The sequence below is a fragment of the Melanotaenia boesemani genome, chromosome 9 (genome assembly GCF_017639745.1).
Source record: "Melanotaenia boesemani isolate fMelBoe1 chromosome 9, fMelBoe1.pri, whole genome shotgun sequence".
In the NCBI taxonomy this organism is placed as follows: Eukaryota; Metazoa; Chordata; class Actinopteri; order Atheriniformes; family Melanotaeniidae; genus Melanotaenia; species Melanotaenia boesemani.
The window spans coordinates 20,160,645-20,182,213 of NC_055690.1; the positions used below are offsets into that span (position 1 = coordinate 20,160,645).

At 38.4% G+C, this 21,569-nt stretch overlaps 2 protein-coding genes across 2 annotated transcripts; one reads left to right on the plus strand and one right to left on the minus strand.

Moving 5' to 3' along the window:
- The first annotated feature begins 7,329 nt into the window (after positions 1–7,329).
- On the plus strand, positions 7,330–16,391 carry slc1a5 (solute carrier family 1 member 5). Its single transcript, XM_041995253.1, has 8 exons — positions 7,330–8,010; positions 11,447–11,489; positions 11,613–11,681; positions 11,806–11,972; positions 12,081–12,314; positions 12,481–12,675; positions 12,836–12,970; positions 13,127–16,391. Exons 1-8 carry the CDS (start codon positions 7,478–7,480, stop codon positions 13,362–13,364), a joined length of 1,614 nt encoding a protein of 537 aa, XP_041851187.1. The 5' UTR covers positions 7,330–7,477; the 3' UTR covers positions 13,365–16,391.
- Positions 16,392–18,054: 1,663 nt separating this feature from the next.
- On the minus strand, positions 18,055–20,781 carry LOC121646725 (fukutin related protein). Its single transcript, XM_041995893.1, has 2 exons — positions 20,594–20,781; positions 18,055–20,195 (listed from the first exon to the last, which is right to left on the minus strand). The coding sequence occupies exon 2, from the start codon at positions 20,079–20,081 to the stop codon at positions 18,480–18,482; it is 1,602 nt and encodes a 533-aa protein (XP_041851827.1). The 5' UTR covers positions 20,082–20,195; positions 20,594–20,781; the 3' UTR covers positions 18,055–18,479.
- Positions 20,782–21,569: the final 788 nt, after the last annotated feature.

The following is a 21,569-nucleotide window of genomic DNA, read 5'->3' on the forward strand; positions in this document are numbered from 1 at the left end:
TAACTTGAAATCTCATCTGAAGCAAAATATAAAGACATGAGGGTGACTCAAGACTCTTGCATAGTGCTGTATTTTCAATAAATGGTGCATAATAAATAAAGTAAGCATCCACATGGCATTCAGTGAACTTGGTATGGTATTTGTACTTCTTTACCATGTGTTTGGCTTCACCTTATATCTCCTAGTATCTATCCTCAAGGATACGCTGCATATCCTGTTAAGAAATTACATTTTGAATCTACTATTCTCAGTGAAGATGCATTTTCTAATACTGTACATAAACTTGCTGAGGTGAAACACATGTATCTATATTGAATGTATTTGTGGTGTTTTGTTGTATTTTTATATTAATATAACTGAATGTCAAACTATCAGTTTGTTGCATTTTCAAGCCAGTCAGCCAGTTTAGTCAGGTTTCAGGTTTTCATGTTGACATAAATAAACAGGCAGAGGTGACACTTCTGTAGTTTTCTCCTTGTTCCCCCACAAAGTTATTGGCAAACAAAAGCAGGAGCTGCAGAGAACAGATGCCTGTGGGTTTGCAGCCATTAAAAAGAAACTTTGTTCGTAGCATGCAGATGCTTGTGCGTGCTCTTCTTGAAAAGACTGGACAGCAATTTTTTAAGTAAGAATGATTCAGATGTATTTTGCCAGTTTTGCATGTGCACAATCCATTTCAGTCCATTTCAGTAAAACTCCCTTCATAACCTCACCATGAAGACTTTATCCTGTCACACAGGTTTTATGGCATTTCTTTAAATTTCAGAATTAAGACAGACAGTGTCTTAAGAAACGGTACAGTTACATGTTTCCCACTAAATTCCATGTTATTTTGGCTCAGTTCTTATCTACACAAAGAAAACTACTGTATGAGAATGGAGTAGGAGGTCGAAAATGAGACAGGGAGATGGTGGGTTGGTGAAAAGAGCAGATTGTGTGTTCCTTCATGGTGTACAGTATCGTATGACTTCCATAGCAGAGCTGTGGGTAAAGGAGTTGGGAAAGGTAATGGGAGGCGTGACAAGAAGGGCGTGATGATCTCAGCGAATCAGAGCTTGTTCAGGCTGGTTTGTACTGCCCCAGTCTGAATGTTCCCTGCAGATGTCCTGTTGGAAGACTGTGTTCTGCCAGTGTTTTAGTACACAGGTTGCCTGCTCTCCCAGCCACTCACATTCATCTTCATGCTCGTAGGTCAGCCCTCAGTGAACTTTTCTCTCCAATGGACAAAAATACTATAACTATAAATTGTTCGTTACTGAGACCAGCTGCTTTAATACATATAATTGTAGTGCTAGCTTTTAATAAATAAATAAAAACATAAAGGAAAAAAGAGCATTTTAACCTTTAGTGAAGTGGTTGAAACATTAGACTGCATGTTTTAGTTGTTGCTCTTTTTACAGTAACTGCTTGACAAGACCTACTTTAGCCAGTACTTTCTGACTGTTCAATAACTTTGCAGACCTGAGGTGTTACAGTATGTGGCAGAAGCTTCAACACTAGCAAGCATTATTGTGTGATTACTACTATGAGAGTAACAACAGATTAGATGGAAATGAGACATTGCGTATGCTTGTCCATTACATGGTAGGTATGATCTCTTGTGTCTAGGCCTTTATAGATGGAGTTTAATCTCCATTAAAATAACTTAAAGGCAACATCTGTGTAGTTGTGTGTGTAACTCATAGATGGATGGATGGATGGATGGATGGATGGATGGATGGATGGATGGATGGATGGATGGGTGGATAGAAGTGTGTGCGTGTAGAGTTTTTATGTCTGTGCATTTTTGTAATTTGTGCATGTATTTTTAATTTTGTGCATGTGATTTCCAGATATTTGTGTGTGCAGTTGAATATATATTTGCAGGTACCCCAAGTTACACACAAAATAGTTTACACAGTTTGCAAACCATGTGTTACACATACACACAATGATGAGTCAATTTTCTCTCCATAAACCAAGATTAAAAGGGCATCATGTAAGCTTCCATTTACAATGGAAATGCCCTGAAGTGGTAGATGGTGATTATATATACAGTATACATATATGTATATGTATATTATACTTACTGACATGATCTTATTTAGATCCAAACATACCAAAATGCAAAAAGTGGCACAATGCCTAAATGTATGCACATAACAGTGAGGTATATACTCGAACAGTGGGGCTGAGGAAAGGTCACTGTCTCGAGTATTTTCACCAGGCTGGTTTACAGACAGATTCGACCTCTAGCAGGTAACTGACTCTGCCTATTGCAGAGAGGGTGCAGAGAGATCAAATTACTGAACTGTGGGGAGCGGGAGAGGAAGGAAAATTTGCTGTATGCTCCTTTATTTCTATCAGTTAAAGAATAGATGGATTATTTGAAGAAAATGTAATGAACAATGAATCAGTATTTAGATCATAGTGCTGACTACCATACACTATAATTTTAGAAAGTCAGCATGGGCTTCAATACATTACCTATGGGCACATAACAGGACAGAAGTCCAACTAGTCTCTAAACCAAGACTTGTGATGGACAAAAACAAAACAAACAAACAAAAAAAGATAAAAAAAGAAAAGAAAACTAAGGAGATCTAAAGGGAGAGTCTGTGCAGAGTTAAACATTTATTGCTAGTGTGTGTGGGGCATAATAACGCCTTTCCAACATGTGGTGCACTTTAAACAAGTTCCTCTTAAATGAATTCCTCCTGTGGATGTACAGTGTGTGTTGATAATTAGCTCAAATGTGTAATAGCAGTAGAAGGCTTAAAAAGGCACACGGATATTTAAAGGCAGATACAATTGTTGGCTACATACCAGGTCAGCCTTTCAGGCTTGTCAAAAAAACAAACAAACAAACACTCTGGTCACGGATATAAAGGTAGATATTTGTGCTCAAGAGGAAACCACAGTCTGTATGTTTATTGTAAGAAGCCCACTGATTCTAAGCAGGATTTTACCCTATGCTCATTAGATGATGCATATATTTTAGACCCCTAAGATTTTTAAATCCCTGCACTTGTATGCTTTTCCAACGAAAACAACGAATTCTAATGATGGTGTTGTGGCCACAAAGTCCTAATACCAGTATTGTGCAATCTGACTGCAGTTATATGAAGAAACAGATGCAACTGGAACAAATCAAACCCACTGGTGACCTGGGGCTAACTTACAAAGATTTTGTACAGACCTCACTACCAACCAAGCATCATGTCAGCTCTGCAGATTTAAAATGCAGTCATATAAAATGCCTAATTGATTTTCCCTGCCTAATATGTTTAATGCAAAGTTCAATTATTTATTTTTCCGAGAACACTTAGTTTAGGGTGACTCAGTGGCTTAGCAGTTGGGGCACATACCACATGGCTGAAAATGCTCTTAGCAGCTTAGTTGTGCATATAATACTAAAAGTTTAACACACTGTAGTGACTGAGATATTTAGATTCAAACAGAGCTTGTTTTGGTAATCAAAAGCAGGCTGTAACAGATAGAGGATGGCTGTGGGCAGGACATGTGAGTCTGATTACACAGTGTAAATCTGTAAATAACTACAGGAGGCCTCTCACGGTCATACAAAGCTCTGAGAGATCAGACAGGGTTTAGGGGCCATCCCATCACCTCTTGCCTACAGAAATAACAGTGATGGCAAAACAGACATGCTTTGGGAAATACCAGGAACTAAAAGGCAAAAACATATAACATTTTTTGGCGATGCTAGAATCCCCTCAGTGTTAAAATAAACAGTAGCCAAATGTTCTTCAATTATGACACCGTTGATGTTGGTCTTGTGATTATGGTAACACTGAAAACGGAGAAATTTGTTGCAGAGAAAATCTTGTAATATCTAGTTATCATTATCAAAGGGTGTATTTAACATGCATCACTGTGTTTATCTGAATTCTAGTAGTTTTAGTGCCAAAACGCATTATTTCCAACACAAGTTAGTGCTTAACAGCAGTGACCACATGAATGGCAGTACTTACTGCTCCACCCACATGTAGTGTAAACAATTTTGCTTTATACTCTACATTCTAAAGAAGTCAAATGTTTTATTGAGGCTTGCCTCAACAGTGATGATATAAAATGTCTTTAATTCTAATTATCTTTCTCTCCATCCTTGTTTTCTGAAATCTCGCTCTTCTACATCTTTTTCTGTGCAGTTGTTCACATCTGTGTCATTCCTAAACCTTAAACAGAACCCTTCAAATATGTGATTTATTGAATTTTTCCTCGTATATCAAAGAAAGATGAAAAAGATCTCAACTATTTTAAAGTCTTCTTTTCCTCCTTCTAGAATTCCTTTTAGATTAACATTCAGCTATGCATTTTCACTATGACTCAGCACTTTCCTTTGTCCACTGTGGTTTTTTGGCCAAACATTCCTGTGATGTTATCTTTTGTTGTCAGGAACATTCTCATTAAATGCATTATTCCTTCATCTTTTGCAGGAGAAGAAGAGAAAAAAAAAACATTTAAAAAGTCAAGGAAAACCTTTTTATTTCTAGCATACATCAACGCTGCTACATGACACAGCAAAACTGAGGAAAAGGGTGAAGTGTTCCTTCACTGGTCTGTTCAGATGGGGTTTTAAGTTTTCTTGCTCACTTATTCTTTATTGTCAGTCTCCCTTTTTCTCACCTGTTGCTCACATAGTACGTGAGACAGCTGTGTTTTGTTACCTAAGTGTTTCCTTGTCCATGTTTATGTGGGCACAAGAAGGATCTACTTACCTCATTGTGTTGTGTACTTTTGACTGTCAAATTTTAAAAAAAGAAAAAACTACACTGCATATTCCAGAAAAAAAGCAGTCTTTATATTTAAATACACTTGCTTCTATTGTTGTATCACACAACTTTGCAAGAGTGCTTTTTACTCAAACATCAGTTAAGTTGTGATAGTAGATTTATGAGAGGATTTCTACAGGTCAGCCTTGAAATTTTGATATGTTAACAGAAACTCTTCATAGCATGTGTGATGACTGTGTGTATATTTTTATAGAAGGTGCCTACTCTAGAAAAACTTGCAGCTCTTGTGTGCCTCTGCATGGGTTTAGTCATTGAAGTTCTCCTTTCTCACACAGTAAAGAACTATTTCACAGAATCACAGCGATTTTTTCATTCACACGGGGAGAGGGAACAAAGGACAAGCTTAATAAAACAAACTGGCTTAGAGGACAGTTCCCTACCAGCCTGTGTTCAGGTCCTGTGGGCATTCTTTAGTGTTAAAGGTGCTTTTCCCACAAATTACTGCCAGTGGAGCCCATTTAAGAAAAGACTTAGATTGTTGTTTGAGTGTAAGCTAACCCCAGCATGTCTTGGACCCCTACACCCACATTTTAAGCTATCAGACTGCAGGCCTCTGTATCCCAGACAATGAAGGTCTGTCTCTTGTTACAGTTTAACATGGACCTTGTGAAAGATTGCAGGATAATATCCAGGAACACATCATCTCAAGGAAATTCTAAACCCCTATTCTACTTCTTCTAATTCTCTAACTTTCATTCTTATTCGTTGAGTCTCACTAATTTCACAGATTTTTCTTACATCATACATCCAAGTAGAATATCACAATTAAAAGAGAAGGATGTGGCGTATTGCATTGCCTCACTCATTTTCTAAGCACAGCAATGAGTGAGTGAGAAACTGCACAGCTGGAATTTTCTGAAAGACATGCTGCTTCTCAATGATCTGTCAGGCATTTAAACATGCTAGATGTTAGTTTCATGTGGATTTCACTTTGATGTCACAACTACAACAAAAATGATATTCTTTGTTGATTTGACACTTGAGAGGAGAGCAAATAAGCACACAAAGGAGGGAGGTCACATCAAAGTCCGGTGGCTGTCTGCACAGCTGTACCGGCAAAGCATCTACATCAGCTCCTCAGTTAATGTGCCCTAGTTTAGCAGCCTCTTTGATTAAAAGAAAAAGAAAGAAAAAAAAAGGAATTAACTAGCAGGAGATTAATATTTTTGCAAATATGATAGCGATGTGACGTTCATGAACGAATCGATTCTTTTGAACGAGTCTTTTAAATTAACATGGGAACAGATTCACAGCTGTGAGCCGTTCATTTGTGAGCCATTCTTTTCATATATAAATTTTTTTGACACTGCCTTCATCAAATCAAATCAAATCAAACTTTATTTATAAAGCGCTTTCCATGTCATAGGCAACACAACACATGATTAAAAATATAATAAAAACACTCAATGAAATCTTTCACACAGTCACAGGCACACACGTATACACACACACGCCAAGCTCAATCTCACCCCCCCCACCCCCTTTCCAGCTAAAAATGACTGAATGAATAAATAAATAAATAAATAAATAAGAAGTAGTACAGTTGAGTAAAATGAAAATAAAATAAATGACATTTGTGACATCATAGAAGTCTGATGTCCAACACGCTCCATTCATGTGAAGCATCTATGGGCAGAGAGTATTGTTTGGAAACAAATACTGTGAGTTCTATCAAAAACATTTACTAGAATTTGCACAGACTGCTCAGGTTTATCCTTTTTTTTATCTATATATTTCCTGTAATTTTTTTAAATCTTGTATAGTAGATTTCACATAGGTACATATTTTGATTGTTTGTCATTCTTATATATTGTGAAAATTTGTAAGATATTGTAAGAACGAGCCAGTCTTTTGAATGGCTCTTTGAAAGGAACGGCTCCTCAAGATCAGGCTCCCTTCAAAGAGCCATAAATCCCATCTCTAAAATATGATTATGGAAACGTGAAGCAGATTTATTATTATTATTATTATTATTATTATTATCATTATCATTATCATTATTTAAAATGTTTTTTACTATCTTCTGTGTCAGTTGGATTGCTTCACACTTTGTCCTCAAGGGAAGGTTGTGGTGAACTGACAAGTTAAACTGCATGATGCAAGACATGTCACTTGTTTCAGGGTATTAAATTTTAAATAGAAAGAAATTGGATTGCTGCTATAGCTAAAGGCTGTAGCTATATTCCAGTATGTATTATACACTTTTTATGTTGTTTATCTTAACGCGCACATGGCATTTATACGTCTCTGTCGAGGCAGCTTTCCAGGAAAGTTAGACACATGTTGTTCTCCATACATGGTCAGTACAAAAGCTACTTTATAAGAAAATGTTGTACCAAACGTTAACAATCCTGAAATAAATGCAACTAAAAAGACGAGTTTGTACCAAGTATTTAAAAGAAGTTCGCCAAACGCATAATTTTTTCATTTAATTATAATAATGGAACATTTCGACGAGCGTTTCCTCTTTAAACACGCCCTAGAGTTGCGTCATGGCTCGGGGTGGGGGGGTTAGACTACCGGTAGGCTACATAAACTACCGCGGCAACTCAGCATCCACACGAAGTCTGAAGCTTATTTCGGAGCTTACTATTACAATTGGTCGTTCTTTCGTTGACATTTGTTTTTGTTCACAACTATTTAAACTCTTGCGATAAGTTTCAGTGTAACTTTTATCGTTCACAATGGCAACAAAGGTAAACATGGAGGAAACAAAGACATCCAACGGCGACGCGCACCTTGACGAAACGGTGGGAAACGGACTGACCAGCTACATGAAGAGCAGCCCGGAGCCGCTCTCCAAGCGGGTGGTGAGAATCGTGTTGGCAAACTTGCTGGTTATTCTCACCGTTGCCGGAGTCATCGTCGGTGTCTTTATTGGACTTGGTGTGCGCAATGTGGCTCTGACGAGAACACAGATCATTTACATCGGTTTTCCAGGTGAGCTGCTCATCCGGCTTTTGAAGATGATCATCATCCCCCTGGTTGTCTGCAGTCTGGTGTCCGGGGCAGCGAGCATCGACCCCAAAGCCTTGGGTAAACTTGGCGGCTGGGCAATGCTCTTCTTTTTGGTTACCACATTGATAGCATCTTCTATCGGGGTTGTGATGGCTTTCATCATTACGCCTGGATCAGTGTCCGTCAGCAAACCTACAAACCTGGGTGAAAGTGTGCCAGCCCATAAAGAAGTTATAGACTCCTTCTTAGATTTGATAAGGTGAGTGGAACCCACAAACCCTACATCATGCTGGACTCTAAAAGTTGCTGAGTTGCCGCCCGTACATGTGCGTAATTGCTTAAGAATGGTACTCTTTGAGAGACGGGGCTACTTTTAACAAACACAGGCTTTATCACTATTCTTTGACCCCAGAAGGGAACAAATGTCCATCACCCGGGTTATTGTGCTCACTGCGTGTACCGGCTTAGCGAGTAATATAGTAATGGCAACACTTCGTTGCATCAGCCTCTGTGTCTTCACATGGGTTTATTTCCTGAAACACAGTACTAGCTCTTTCCGGGCCCAAACGTTATAACACGTTATAGTTTTCAATTATAATATTAATAATAATTATTATATTTTCAAAGTGATTAAAAAGTCCTTATTCCTGTAGTTATTTTACAACTAGCATTTCATATGTGGAAATAACACGTGTGAGTTTTTTATTTCCTACACCGGGGAGGCGCGGTTAAAATCTTCCTGTCCCATTTGTTAAAAAAAAATCCCATTCACGTCATTTCTCTCACTTCTCAAGTTTCCGGTACGATAGGGCCCATTTAAAGAGCATTCCGTACCTGAAAAAGAAGAGATAAGCTTTGGAAGCAGAATATTTTGTCTGCTGATAACATTTTAGACTGAGCTCGTGTAGCCACGTGTCGCCGGCGCAAGACTTTGTGGAACCAGTTTGCAAAGGCTTGATTCCTTTTTGGATACTCTGTTCTTATTCTGCGTCACCCTTTTCTTTGTTTTCTAACATTCATGGGATATTCATGAGAAGTGCTAGTTAATCTGCTGTGGGATGGGCGGAATGAATTGATGAATAGGAAAACAATTTAAAACAATTTAATCAAGATACTGTGTGAGATGTCACAATGATCAGCTGACACGGTTCCTTTTAAAGAAACGTTTTACACAACAGCTTCCCTCTCATGTTTGTTTGTTTGTTTATCCTCTCTTGCCTCCTCTATTTTTATCAACCAGTGAGAAGAGGAGGGAAGATAATACACATCTGAGTAAACATTTCCTTAATTTAGGCTAGTGTTCCTCCAGAGATACATAATTCTTCTTGTATATAGTGTTTGGAGCAATTGGTTCTGCCAGCCATGAATTGTGGATTTACACCCCATAAAATTGCCATTTTTCCAACTTCTGCTCCAGCTGTGTAACAAAGACACAGCAGGACATTCTGTTCCTTGAAAACAGATTCAAGTTACATGAGAACATGAGAGATTTGCATATAATTAATGAATATGGTCTGGTTTCGCATATGAACAGAACACTAATCTGGACACATTCACGCCTCATTCCTGTGTATTTTAAGGTTTGTTTGTGATGCACAAAATGTGAAGCATAACAGCAGGTCCTTTTACATCACGTGACTTACATAGTCAAAAAAGGTGTGGTAATAACCAATAATTGTAAAGCTTAATGTAATATTCATACACCTAACAACTATTCAAAATGACCAAACAGCTATTCACAGATTAACATACTTACATAACCAGATCTACAAGTTGCAAAACACTTGTCTGGTTTACTCAAGATTTAGGTATTAACAAGATTGTTCAACCTTTTTTTTAATGTGCTGGAAAAGAAAAAGGGGGGATAAACAACACTCCAGTTGTAAAGGCCTCCAGGATAATAAGAAGTTTGGTTCAGGAATCAGTGCCTGAATTCTGCATCTCACTACAGCTGTCATGCATTTTCAGTTTAAAGGGGGAAAAAAATGGGGGAGTAATGTTTTGTGTTCTACTTTCAACTAATGCACGCACACACACACACACACACACACACACACACACACACACACACACAATGTTTCCACATTATCCTAACTGGACAGCAGGCCTCTAATTAGAGCGAGCCCTCTCAGTTGGGTGTCCTGGTGAATTTATTCAACAAAGACCGGGTCGAACTTGCTCGGTGTAACTGAGCTGTTCACCAAAGCATAAAAATGGCCTGGTCATTGTTCACAGGCACAAACTCAGTGTAGGGCTTAGCTATCATTGTTAGGACACACTTGTAAAATTTTGACACATGGGTGGCTCTGTATGCTCAGTAAATGACACTCCTACACACCCTTGTTGACATTCCCAATCTCCTGTGAGTTCTTTTCCCACAAGCCAAATGTTCTTGAGCCTTGGCAATGTTGATTTTTTTTCACTGTGATCAATTTTTATGGAGCTACACAATATTTAAAAAGTCCATTTCTATTGCAGACATTTGTTATACAAATATACTCCCAAAAAAGTAATGTTGTGAATTGTAAGTGTAGACTTCTAGCATGCTGTATTAATGAGGGTTTCATTCCAATGAAGGCAAGTTCTGCTTTACTGCAGGATTTACAACCAACCACCACGAACAGATCTGAAATAAACAATACATATGTAGTATTTGTTTTTTTTACAGCTAATCATATTGTAATTATAATATTCAACAATATGGTGCATTGCATACAAGAGCTCTAGCTTGTTTGGCCAGTGCTTTTATATATTTCTATTTATAGTATTAACCTTGTGTGGGGAAATTCTGCTACAGGAAACTTCATGTGTTCAAACAGTTTCAACTCATAGCTTTAAATATGTTGTTAACATTGATTTGAGGAAAGTGTTTCTCATAACAAACTGTAGCAAAATGACAAATGCAGCGTATCATATGAGGATTCTGTCACATCCAGCATGCCTAATGACTTTTGTTCCCCACCAAAGTTTTTTATTTCCCTTCTAGTCATCTTACTTAAATCAAGATGTAAAAAATGACTTGACTTGACTTTTTCTCCCTTTTTCATACAATCAGAATTCAACCTGAGGTTATCAGCCTGACCACATGATGTTAAAGCCTAATGCAGTTTATGATAAAACTAAATGAATGGTTGGAAAGAGCTTATGAAGTTAATTCCTTGGTACCCTAAATCTATCACACACAGTTAAGTATGGGGGTTATCGAGTACACAGCGTTTCACGAGTTCTTTGGGATTTAATAAGAAATTCGACCTAATGTATGTACCAGCGTGTGTACGTGTGTACTAGTTAGCTGAGAATTATTAACAACACCAAGAAAATGAAGGAAGGGATTAATAGTTTAGTTCTCAGGTATTTTCACATGACCGACCTTGTGATTCTGTCTGTTTTAAGCATCACTGACTACCAGAAAAATTGGCTGCAGTCCTGCAACTCTTTGTGACATAGAGATGATTTGTAGTTCATTGAAACTCCTGTATGTTGCAGACCTCAGCAGAAAGTGTTCAAAAGAGGCCAGTTAATGGTTTCTTAATGTGTTTACATTGTAGCCATTACTCCGTGTGCTGCTGCATGAAAGAAGTTAGTGTTTTATGTGGAAAAATAAAGCTTAAACATTTATATCTTGTTTTGCTTCCTCATTTTTTTTACTTCCCAAAGCTATCTGACAGAAACTGTTCTCCTTTTTTCATCCACAGAAACCTCTTTCCCTCCAACCTGGTGTCCGCTGCCTTTCAGTCTGTGAGTCCCGGATCTTACCTCCATGTTTTTGCACAATTATGAAGACATTATGTAACAAAAACGGCTTAATAAGCTGATTGTGTACTGATTAGTATTCTAATCTAACTGTTCTCCTCCAACTAGTATGCAACTTCTTACAAGCTGGTTACAAAGAACGGGACAGACGGCAACCTCAGCATCACAGCGGAGAAGGTCAGCGAAGTGAATTGCAGAGTTTTTCTGAGATAATGAATCAAAAATGCTCTACACATTGTGATTTTAAACTGGGCTACTGATGATAATCTGTTATTTTCTTCATACTTGTTTGGTTGTTCAGGTGCCTTTTGGAACAGACCAGGATGGCATGAATATTCTCGGTCTGGTAGTGTTTGCAATCGTGTTTGGTGTGGCCTTGAGGAAGCTGGGCGAGGAAGGAGAGATCCTGATTAAGTTCTTTAACTCTTTTAATGAGGCCACCATGGTGCTGGTCTCTTGGATCATGTGGTAAGGAGAAACCTGCATGGTAATGTGCAATGTGCAACTTTTTTTCCTGCTATGTTCTTTAAGATAATCTACAGTATATTCCCTCTCTTTTTCCTTGTGTGTCTGCAGGTATGCCCCTCTTGGTATCATGTTCCTTGTTGCTGGCAAGATTGTGGAGATGGAAGATGTTGGCAAACTATTTGCCAGTCTGGGAAAATATATAGCCTGCTGCATGGTTGGACATGCCATCCATGGTTTTCTTGTGCTGCCGGGAATCTACTTTATCATTACAAGAAAGAACCCCTACACCTTCCTCTGGGGGATATTCACAGCTCTGGCAACAGCCTTTGGAACAAGCTCCAGGTATTCAGCTGCTACTTATTTCTGTACCTCTCTTACGTTTGCTATGTCAGGTCGTTAAATTTTAAATACTGAGCTCACTCTGTTCTTAAATAAACACACTGCTCTCTCTGCATTTACATGCATTCTGCTCTCATACACTCACTCACCTTATTTCCTACTTTCTCAGCTCTGCTACTCTGCCCCTCATGATGAAGTGTGTGGAGGAAAATAATGGCGTGTCCAAGCATATCAGCCGTTTCATCCTTCCCATCGGGGCAACGGTGAACATGGACGGAGCGGCTCTATTTCAGTGTGTAGCTGCAGTTTTTATTGCTCAGCTGAATAACACATCCCTCAACTTCATCCAAGTCATCACAATCCTGTGAGTACGAAAAGCCACTGAGCATATCTCCTGTAAGACAAAGGATTGTGGGCTTGTGACATCTCTTTAATTATCACTGATTAGTGAGTTATGTGTTTGTCTTAATGCTTTTTGGATTTTCTCTCTTTAACTGTGGTTTTGTCCCTTTTTTATCTATTAGAGTGACAGCTACAGCATCCAGTGTTGGGGCAGCAGGTATTCCTGCAGGTGGTGTGTTGACCCTAGCTATTATCCTGGAAGCGATAGGACTTCCCACCACTGACATCTCTCTTATCCTGGCTGTTGACTGGCTTGTGTGAGTACTCAGTCTTAGTAGTTATGGTCTTGCTTTTAAGCAATGACAAATCTGAATCCAAACCTGTGTTAATTGAAGTGCACCTCCACAGTTAATCCTCATGTAAAGCTTTAGCATCACAATATTGAGTTTACCATCCGTTGTCTCCTACTATAGCGACCGTACCTGCACAGTGCTGAATGTGGAGGGTGATGCATTTGGTGCCGGGATCTTGCAGCACTTTGTGGACCGCGCATCCAGACAAGAAGGAGCAGAGATGAGCGAGATCAGGGTGGAGGGAGAAATGTCAGCTGCCACACCTGAACATTCGCCTCTCATTGAAAAAAGAGGTGAGGTGGACATTGCAGAAGGTGGCAAGATGATGCTTTCCAGTGAAAAAGAGTCAGCAATGTAATCCTGCTGGTGATATGATGAACTCCTTTGACCTACACTCCTGGAAGAAGAACCTGAAGTTCAAGCCCTGGTTGCCTTCATTTTTCCTGCCCCGAAGATGAAGGTGTAAGGAGAGAGGATGGATATGCACACTACAAAGCAAAGAAACACTCTCTTACCTTACCTTACCTCTTACAGGGGGTGGGGCAGCCATATTGTAAGACTAATTTCTATGTTGGCTTAGTCTAATGATAAATTTCACTGGTTTATGTCAACTTTGAAGAATGTTGTCACAAACCAGTGAAGCGTTGGATGTTTTCTTAAATCACCACACAGCTAGTTCTCCCCAGAAGCCAGGCCAGTTACTTTAACACATGAAGAAATGCTACATTTATTTATGGTGGAGATACTGAAGGTGTAAAAATGCATTGCTATTGCTAATGCATTGTCCCTGCTAATGACTTTAAAATGGTCTCCACACCATGTAGATTGCTGCAGTCCACATAAGAAATTGAGTTAATTTGTATTTGTCACTTTACAAAATTAGTTACCACAAATGTTCAGCTATGTTAGATTTCCACCTTGTTGAAGTTGAGCAATACAAAACATGCAATAATATGAATATATTCTTCCAAATGACTCATTCATGTTTTAGGAATAAATATAAGTGCATTTTATTCTCTATAATTATAGCCACGTTCATGCAGGTTTCATGCAGAGCTGTAGTATTTTATATCATGTACATATAATTTGTTTTTCCCCTAAACCATGCATCAGATTATTTTAGATGCTGTATTCTTTCTGCGCCATCTTTGCGTTTGTAAGTTCCAATTCCTTTGTTATTAAGAGAGAATTTATTCCTTTTTAGTAATTTCAAAATGTGGCCAATGATTTTTAGTTTGTCTTTTTCTATTAAATCTCTGTGCAATAACTAATAGTTTAGGCTGCTCTTGAGGCCAAGGTCTAGCTTATAGAGAAGGAATAGCTAAATATTTAATGACAATTTACATTTTTTAAATTGAGATAAGCTTTTTCGACACAGCAAACGCAACCGGTGAAATATCCCATACTGTTAGGAGATACACAAGCTGTCCAAAACCAACTTAATATCATCTGAGATGTCTGCTTCACACTGTGATTAGGCTTTGTGTTGTCACAGCAGTGGCCCCAAAAGTTGACCTAGTGAGCAAAGCTTTGCTGCTGTTTTACACAAGTTTATTTGTTCATGTGGAGACGGCAGCATCACTCCCTGCTCAGTAAGAGCAGTGTGTGTGTGTGTGTGTGTGCGCGCAGTGTCATGTGATTCATTGTTTATTTTCTTTATCTTTAAAAGTTAAACTGTTACTGGTACAAGGTGTTATGAAAGTGACAAAGAAATAGGAAAGGACTTCTTTAAAGTCCAGGCATTTTTAGGGTTTTAAAATGAAAAATGCACTTTTTTTGGGTTGATTTAGGATTTGACCTATGCATAAGAACCAAAGGTAAAATGTTCCCTCTGTATTTATCTATACTATATAGAACTGCACAGCTTACTATTCGTTTGCATTGCATGGTATCGTGTTGCATTGGTAGTTACTTTTATATGCATGTTTAGTGTGTGCAGACTGTACACTGAGGCCTATCCTACTGGCCTCAGTGATATAGATGCACATCTCTGTCACTGCTAGGATATAATTAACTGTATGCCTTACACCTGCATGAAAATGGCCATGATAATATTGAGAAAAATGCACAAATATGAGCTTTTTGGGAGAGAAGGGATTACTGAATCCTTTTTTTTAAATCTCTTTAATTTGTGGGTAACTTAAGCCATTGGTTCTTTTTGTCTTTTCCATCTTGCAGAAGAGTAATGGAGTGATTGTTTTTTGAAACAGATGAAATAATAGCCTCACTATCGTCCCAAAGTTGAACGAAGGAGCATAGACGCACACACAGCAAATTCAGCCTCTTCAGCTACACCCGAAGACTGTAGTATTAAACCTCAGGAATGACTTTTCTGTGAAAGGCGTTCTACCGCTGCTCCTTAAATACTTTGAAACCAAACATCACACAAACTCAGCTAGTAGGAAGGAGACAATGAACTCCTGATAATGTTAAATTCTTCTTTTTTTTATTTAATATATATATAGACCCTGTTTTACACATGCTATATCTTCTCTGCTTCTGAAACCACAAATATATATGTTTTAAGCACAATGTGATGCGGACTGTTTGATATTGCATACCTGTGCTGTATGTGTCATTCATTCATTATCTGCACCGCTTCGTCCATTAAGGGTTGCAGGGCAGCTGGAGCCTAACCCAGCATTTAACAGGTGAGAGGCAGGGGACCAGTCCATCGCAGTGTATGTGTCATATAAGTAAGAAATTAAATTTCACTAACTTCATAACCACAGCAGTTAAATGATGATTAGTTTATACTTGATGGACTTGTGCGAGACAGCTCGACTAATAATTTTGCTGCTTTGTTTTAGCTGTACATAGAAATCAAATAATTCTTGTGTGGATTCCCTTTCACTCAGATGTTAGTTTGTTTCTATCAATATTTATTTGTAATCAAAGTCCAAAGATTTTTTTTTTACTTTTTTGTGACACTACTCACATGAAGTTGGCATTTTGTCCTCGCACAACAACTTGGCCGTGTTAGCAAGCAGCAGTGAGATGAGTGAATTTTCTTATTTTAATCCATATCTTCAATGCTCAAAGTGGAAGTAAATGCAGCATCATCTTTTTATGAAGACAATCTTAAAGATGTTCATTGCAGGCATGAAGTCTCATAATTTCTCGTGTAGTCTTATGTGTCATAGGAAAGTGCTAAAACATTAAGCATTGCCTCTCAACAGGTGCTGCACTTCCTTTTTTTTGGTGCAAGGTTGTAAAAATGTTATCATTCCTTTCTGAAATCTCATGAAATGAAAATGGTTCAATCATATTGGACGTTTGTACATGATAGTTGGATTGACTATTTTAAACATAAAAAATGTTGCTGGTTATCATCTAATTGTGGTGTTAGTAGGTTTTAAGAAAATAAAGCTGGTTTTTTTTATTATTTGGCTGAGTTTGTTTTTTTTTTTGGGGGGGGGGGGGGGGGGGTGTCTCAGTGTGCAGTTGCACACACTGAAGCTAGCAAGTCCTATAAACGTTGGCTGTTTAAGAACTTTGTAGCTATGTTATGCAAGTCACTCTGGCACTGAAATAGTGTGCAAGTGGAAAGACATGTTGAAAGTCTGTTTTACATCTAAAAATAACCACACAGCCTCTTATTTGTGTAGATGCCTGATCTGACAACCAGACCAAATATGAGCATTGCCAGTATTCAGTCTTGGTAGGATGAGTGTAAAACACCAATGTGAATATTTCATGTAGTATCAGTCTGTAAACAGTGGTGATCTCTGTGGAGGGTTATTTACAATTTGAGTCATGTTCCTGGGACATTTATTCAGTGGTAAAATCCTCCACCCATGTAGTGGATTATTAGCTGTATTGTGCCACCTGGTGTTCACCTGGAGCAGTAGCATATATTTCCAGATTTGGTCTTAGTCTTCAAAATAAATAGAAGTGAAGCAAATTCCTTTATTTTATCTGTTCATGATATGGGATGAAACCCTAATAATCACAAAATTAAAATAATTTAACAGAAAACATTTTCTTTTAGGTATCCGTGAAACTAAAATTCCATTTCAGTCAAGATGTGTATGTGCTTATGAGACATAAATACGTTTAGATGTATACAAATCACTAAGGCTAGACAGTAACGACTCATCCATAATAGCCTGAATAATGGTGTGCTTCTTACTTTCCCAGATCGAATTTCACTTTTTACATTACTAAATGGTCACCTGCCCCCAGGGACTCAAGAAGTCTGGGTGCCCTGGTTTCAGCCCAGAAAATGATAAATAACCTACAAAGAGACACAAGACAACCTAAATTTGATGCAAAAGAGATGTAAATAATGTGACAAATGTAAAATGTTATAAAAGAGAAATGGAATTGATAAGATGCTTCACAATTTCAAAGAATTATTTTACATCAGCTCTTCTGATTCTAATTGTTTTGTCTTGTTATGAACAAGTATATTTAATACTTATTTAAATGTCAAGCAAAGACATTCTTCAATTTAGTAAATGTGCCTAAAATGTGAGGCAAAATGCCGTCTTATACATGATCTGGATGGAGATGCAAAATGCCTGAAAACAAAAACAGATATCCACAAAAAATATCAAACGACTACATTAAGCCACAAAAGCAGCCAAGAGTGTGAAATGACCACACAAAATATAATTGTAGAAAATAAAGAAAATAAATAAATACAAAGTAGTGTGAGTAAATCCTATCTGTGTGGTTTGGGGTTGTTTTGTGCTTCTTTTATTTTTGTGTATCATTGTTGTCTGTGCGACAACTGGAGAACCCTTTATACATCCGTATCCAGGGGGCGTTCAGCTGTTTGGTGTCAAATGGTATGATACACTAACATTCATTCATAAAGTGTGCAAAACTGAAATTAAGTGAGTCATTGTAAAATAAGACAAAAGATTTGAAAAAAATCATAAAAAAAAAAAAAAAACTTGGTATGACAAAGTCACTTATTTAAACCTATAAATACCTTAAATCCTGCTTAAGGTGATCTGAAATGTAGCTTTTAACATATACTTGATCAAATTATATATATATATATATATATATATATATATATATATATATATATATATATATATGTACAATAGTGATATATACACTGTACAACACATCCAGCACATTATGCAGTAAAATCAGTCTGACTATTTAAGCTACCCTCAATGCTGACACATTAGTGTAAAGATTTACATCATTGATGACTCCCTTTCCCATGTGTAAAAAAAGCAACATCACCTTTTTAATAAATAAAAAACACCCAGATCTAATACTTCGTTTCTAAATACTAGTTAAAAGAACAATTAAAGAAATAATCTGACCAACTATGAGTCTACAGTAATCTGTTCACATAGAACTTTCTGGAAGAACCAACAGCAAATGCAGTCACTTTGGCACTATATAAGGATTGAGTTTTTCTGGCAGTATCTGTAAAGAAAAACATTTTATGCACCATGTTCTGGGTAAACAAAAACATAACAAAAGGGCTTGTGAGTTCTAGTATCCCTCATAATTTGCTTCTGTCCAGCCTTTTTTTTGCAGGGTTGGGGTACTGGGGGTTCTCAATAACACCCTCTCCAAACTTCAGCTCCAAGAAGGCTCTGTGGTTGTTGGGGCCATAGGCTGTGATGCCAGCAAAAGGCATGGGCACCAGTGGCAGCAGGAAATGTTCTGGGAACTCCACATCTTGTTTGTGCTCTGTCCATGTGTCTTTGGTCATGACACCATTACGTGAATAGAAGGGCCACAGGTCAACATGCAGGTGGTTGGCTTCGCTGTACTGGACTCTGTAAAAGTCTCCTTCCACTGCACGCTCCCATACATAGCCATTTGCATCCACCAAAGAGCCTGAGTCAAGATTCTTTAAGTGATCACAATTAGGTATGTCCTCAAGGTAGATGCCCAGGTCTACATCATAATCCCATGGGATGATGTCTTGATGACGAATGGCACCCAAAAGAGAACCTCCTTCTAGCCAATAGCGCACACCAGAGCTCTCCAAGATATTTATAACATATTTGGTGGTTTCTCTGAGTGCTCGAAGACAGCAAGGAGGTGTCCAACGATCCAGGTAAAGATAGTCTGGTGTGTCATCTTGCACAGTGCTAAAGCAACGTGGTGTCTCTTTACTGCAGCCATACCACTGTTCTTTTCCTTCAGGCACCAAGATGCGCTTCAAACCAAAGCTCCTCATAAGTTTACCTGCGGTCTCCTTCAGCCGTGTTTCAGCCTTCCACTGGTTGTGCGCAGAGCTGAAAAGTGGCCGATGGCTTGCGGAGAAACATGGGCTTTCCAGCAGTTTTACTTTCCAACCTCTCAAGGCAGTCTGGATAAAAAGTGCTGAAAAGATGGGCCGACCCAGAGGAACAGAGAGGTTAAAAAGATCCTCTGTACGAATTAACACAATCGCATCTCCTTGTAAAGCCGTACACACACTCCCGCTGCTGCCAGATGCAGCTGGTGAGTATGTGGCTGTCCATTCTCTAAGGTTCACCCTGAGGTGGAGGCACTGCACAGCAGATCGTGCTAGCACAGGTGCAGCTACCAGCCTCACAGGCCCCCCGCCCTCACCTTCCAACTCCCTGATGAGCCTCTCAACAACCCTAGGTTGCTCCAGCTCAACTCCATCAGGCACCAGCAGGACAAACTCTGTCTGCACATGAAACTCTGGCCTGTGAGCTTGCGGTGGCTGATCTGGGCTAGGGGAGAGCACTAGAAGCCGAGCACCCTCTGGAAGCACCAGCGGAGGGTATGGGGGCATGTCGGCTACAGCCAGAAAGGGAAGCTCTGGGCGATGACGGAGGAAGGAATTAGCCACATCCCCAACATAATTCTCAAAGTTTTCAAATTCTCGAAGAATAATGGTCACACGTGGGCCTCGACTGTGTCCCTCTCCTCCAACCACTCCATGCTCACCTCCAGCTCCTACGACTACCCCTAGACCTCCTCCAGCGAGACCAGAAACTGGCAGAGCAGCCCTCCTCGTGCCCCTGCCGAGCTCCTTCCTCTTCTCCATCATTTGGTGCTGAGCCCGAGACACATAGTAGAGAATGAGGAGGTTGAGGATGATGGCACCGGTTAGCAGGCCTTGACAAAAACTGATACGCATTGCAACTGATAATTTTCTAGGGATTCTCAGAGGAATAATTTAATTTTCAATAAAGACATAAAGTGGCAGGTCCTGGACCCACGTCACAGTAGACGAATGAGAGTTGGCAGCAAACTGTAAGACAAAAAGGAAGAAGAAGAAGAAAAAAAAAATCACTCACATTCCACAGCCTTATGTACATTTTATGAATATGCTGTTAACATTACAGAATTTCATATTTAAACTGAAAAAAACAAAATCTAAGTGATGATGTCTACTGTATATTCGAAATATTAGCATAGTGTCATTCTAAAATTGCCCAAGCAATAAGCATGCATGCAGCTGCAGCATCCGTTGGTTTAAACTGCACCCTACTCAACTTCATTTAAATTTATAGCTCCTTCTCAATACGAACCAACAGTTACCAGAATATTTACCACCAGTGAGCCGTTTAACAAAGACTTTGTAACCACAATACTATGGATGTGTGGAGGTCTATTTCAGTCAGCTGTGATGAAGAAGCAGAAACCTACCTGAATGGTTCGCGGCAAATACAGAAATTTATCTGCATTTTTACAACTGTGGTACGAGTCTCCTACATTAAAAATACAGCCCTACCACTTACTGGTCATAAAGACATTTCATTTGCATGATTTGAACGTCCAACCAAGAAATCTCAATGCACAATTTTAGTATCATGCTAGCACGCTTTCCATCTCCGTTACCCGCAGCAAGTGAAGAACTTCCGATTATCTTTCTTCACAATAAAAGTACCACATTTAACCCTAGCCCCAAATAATAAATAAATAAATAAATAAATAAATAAATAAATAAATAAATAAATAAATAAATAAATAAATCCAATTCTCAGTCTGTTATCTAATGGTGTTATTCACAGAATGACTGAAGAAATGTGGAAACATAGGTATCACCAAGGTATAGTTTTGCCCTTTTCAAAACGAGTAATTTATTTTTGATCGGTATTTTATATTTAACTAAAATAAACACAAGCAAATTAACATTTCATAATGATCTTTAATCTTCAAAATGTACATCGCTTAGGGATATAAGCATCATGGGTTTGTTTTTTATGAAAAAACTGAGTGATTAAACTAAGATTTATCTATTATGTTTTTTTATGTAGAATATTTATGTTTTTTCCCCAAATGCAATTAATTATACAATATATTAAAAGTAACTACTAAATATAAAATGTAAACAACACATTTTTAAAAAGTCGCTAGAACGGGAAGTAGCATCACATAAAATATTGGGTAGATCTGTCGTGACAAATCGCTGCTCACAAAATGGCAGGAAATTCACTCCCTTGGCGAAGCGCTGATTGTGTATAACAGAAAACGCGGTCCTTTATTTGTCACCCACAGTGGGTATTTCTACCACCAAACACAGGGATGCGGAAACAGTTCTGATTAATACAAAATAAGAGGCGCAGACATGTGCTAACATTTGTTTGGAGTAAGTGGTGATACATCGGTGTTTCTTTGTTTT

Excerpts from the sequence above, each read along its gene's own strand:
- slc1a5 (XM_041995253.1), top strand. The coding sequence starts at position 7,478 with ATGGCAACAAAGGTAAACATGGAGGAAACAAAGACATCCAACGGCGAC. Across the intron at positions 11,490-11,612 it reads TGTCCGCTGCCTTTCAGTCT|TATGCAACTTCTTACAAGCT; the intron begins GTGAGTCCCGGA and ends TCCTCCAACTAG. Across the intron at positions 11,682-11,805 it reads TCAGCATCACAGCGGAGAAG|GTGCCTTTTGGAACAGACCA; the intron begins GTCAGCGAAGTG and ends TTGGTTGTTCAG.
- LOC121646725 (XM_041995893.1), bottom strand. The coding sequence starts at position 20,081 with ATGCGTATCAGTTTTTGTCAAGGCCTGCTAACCGGTGCCATCATCCTC.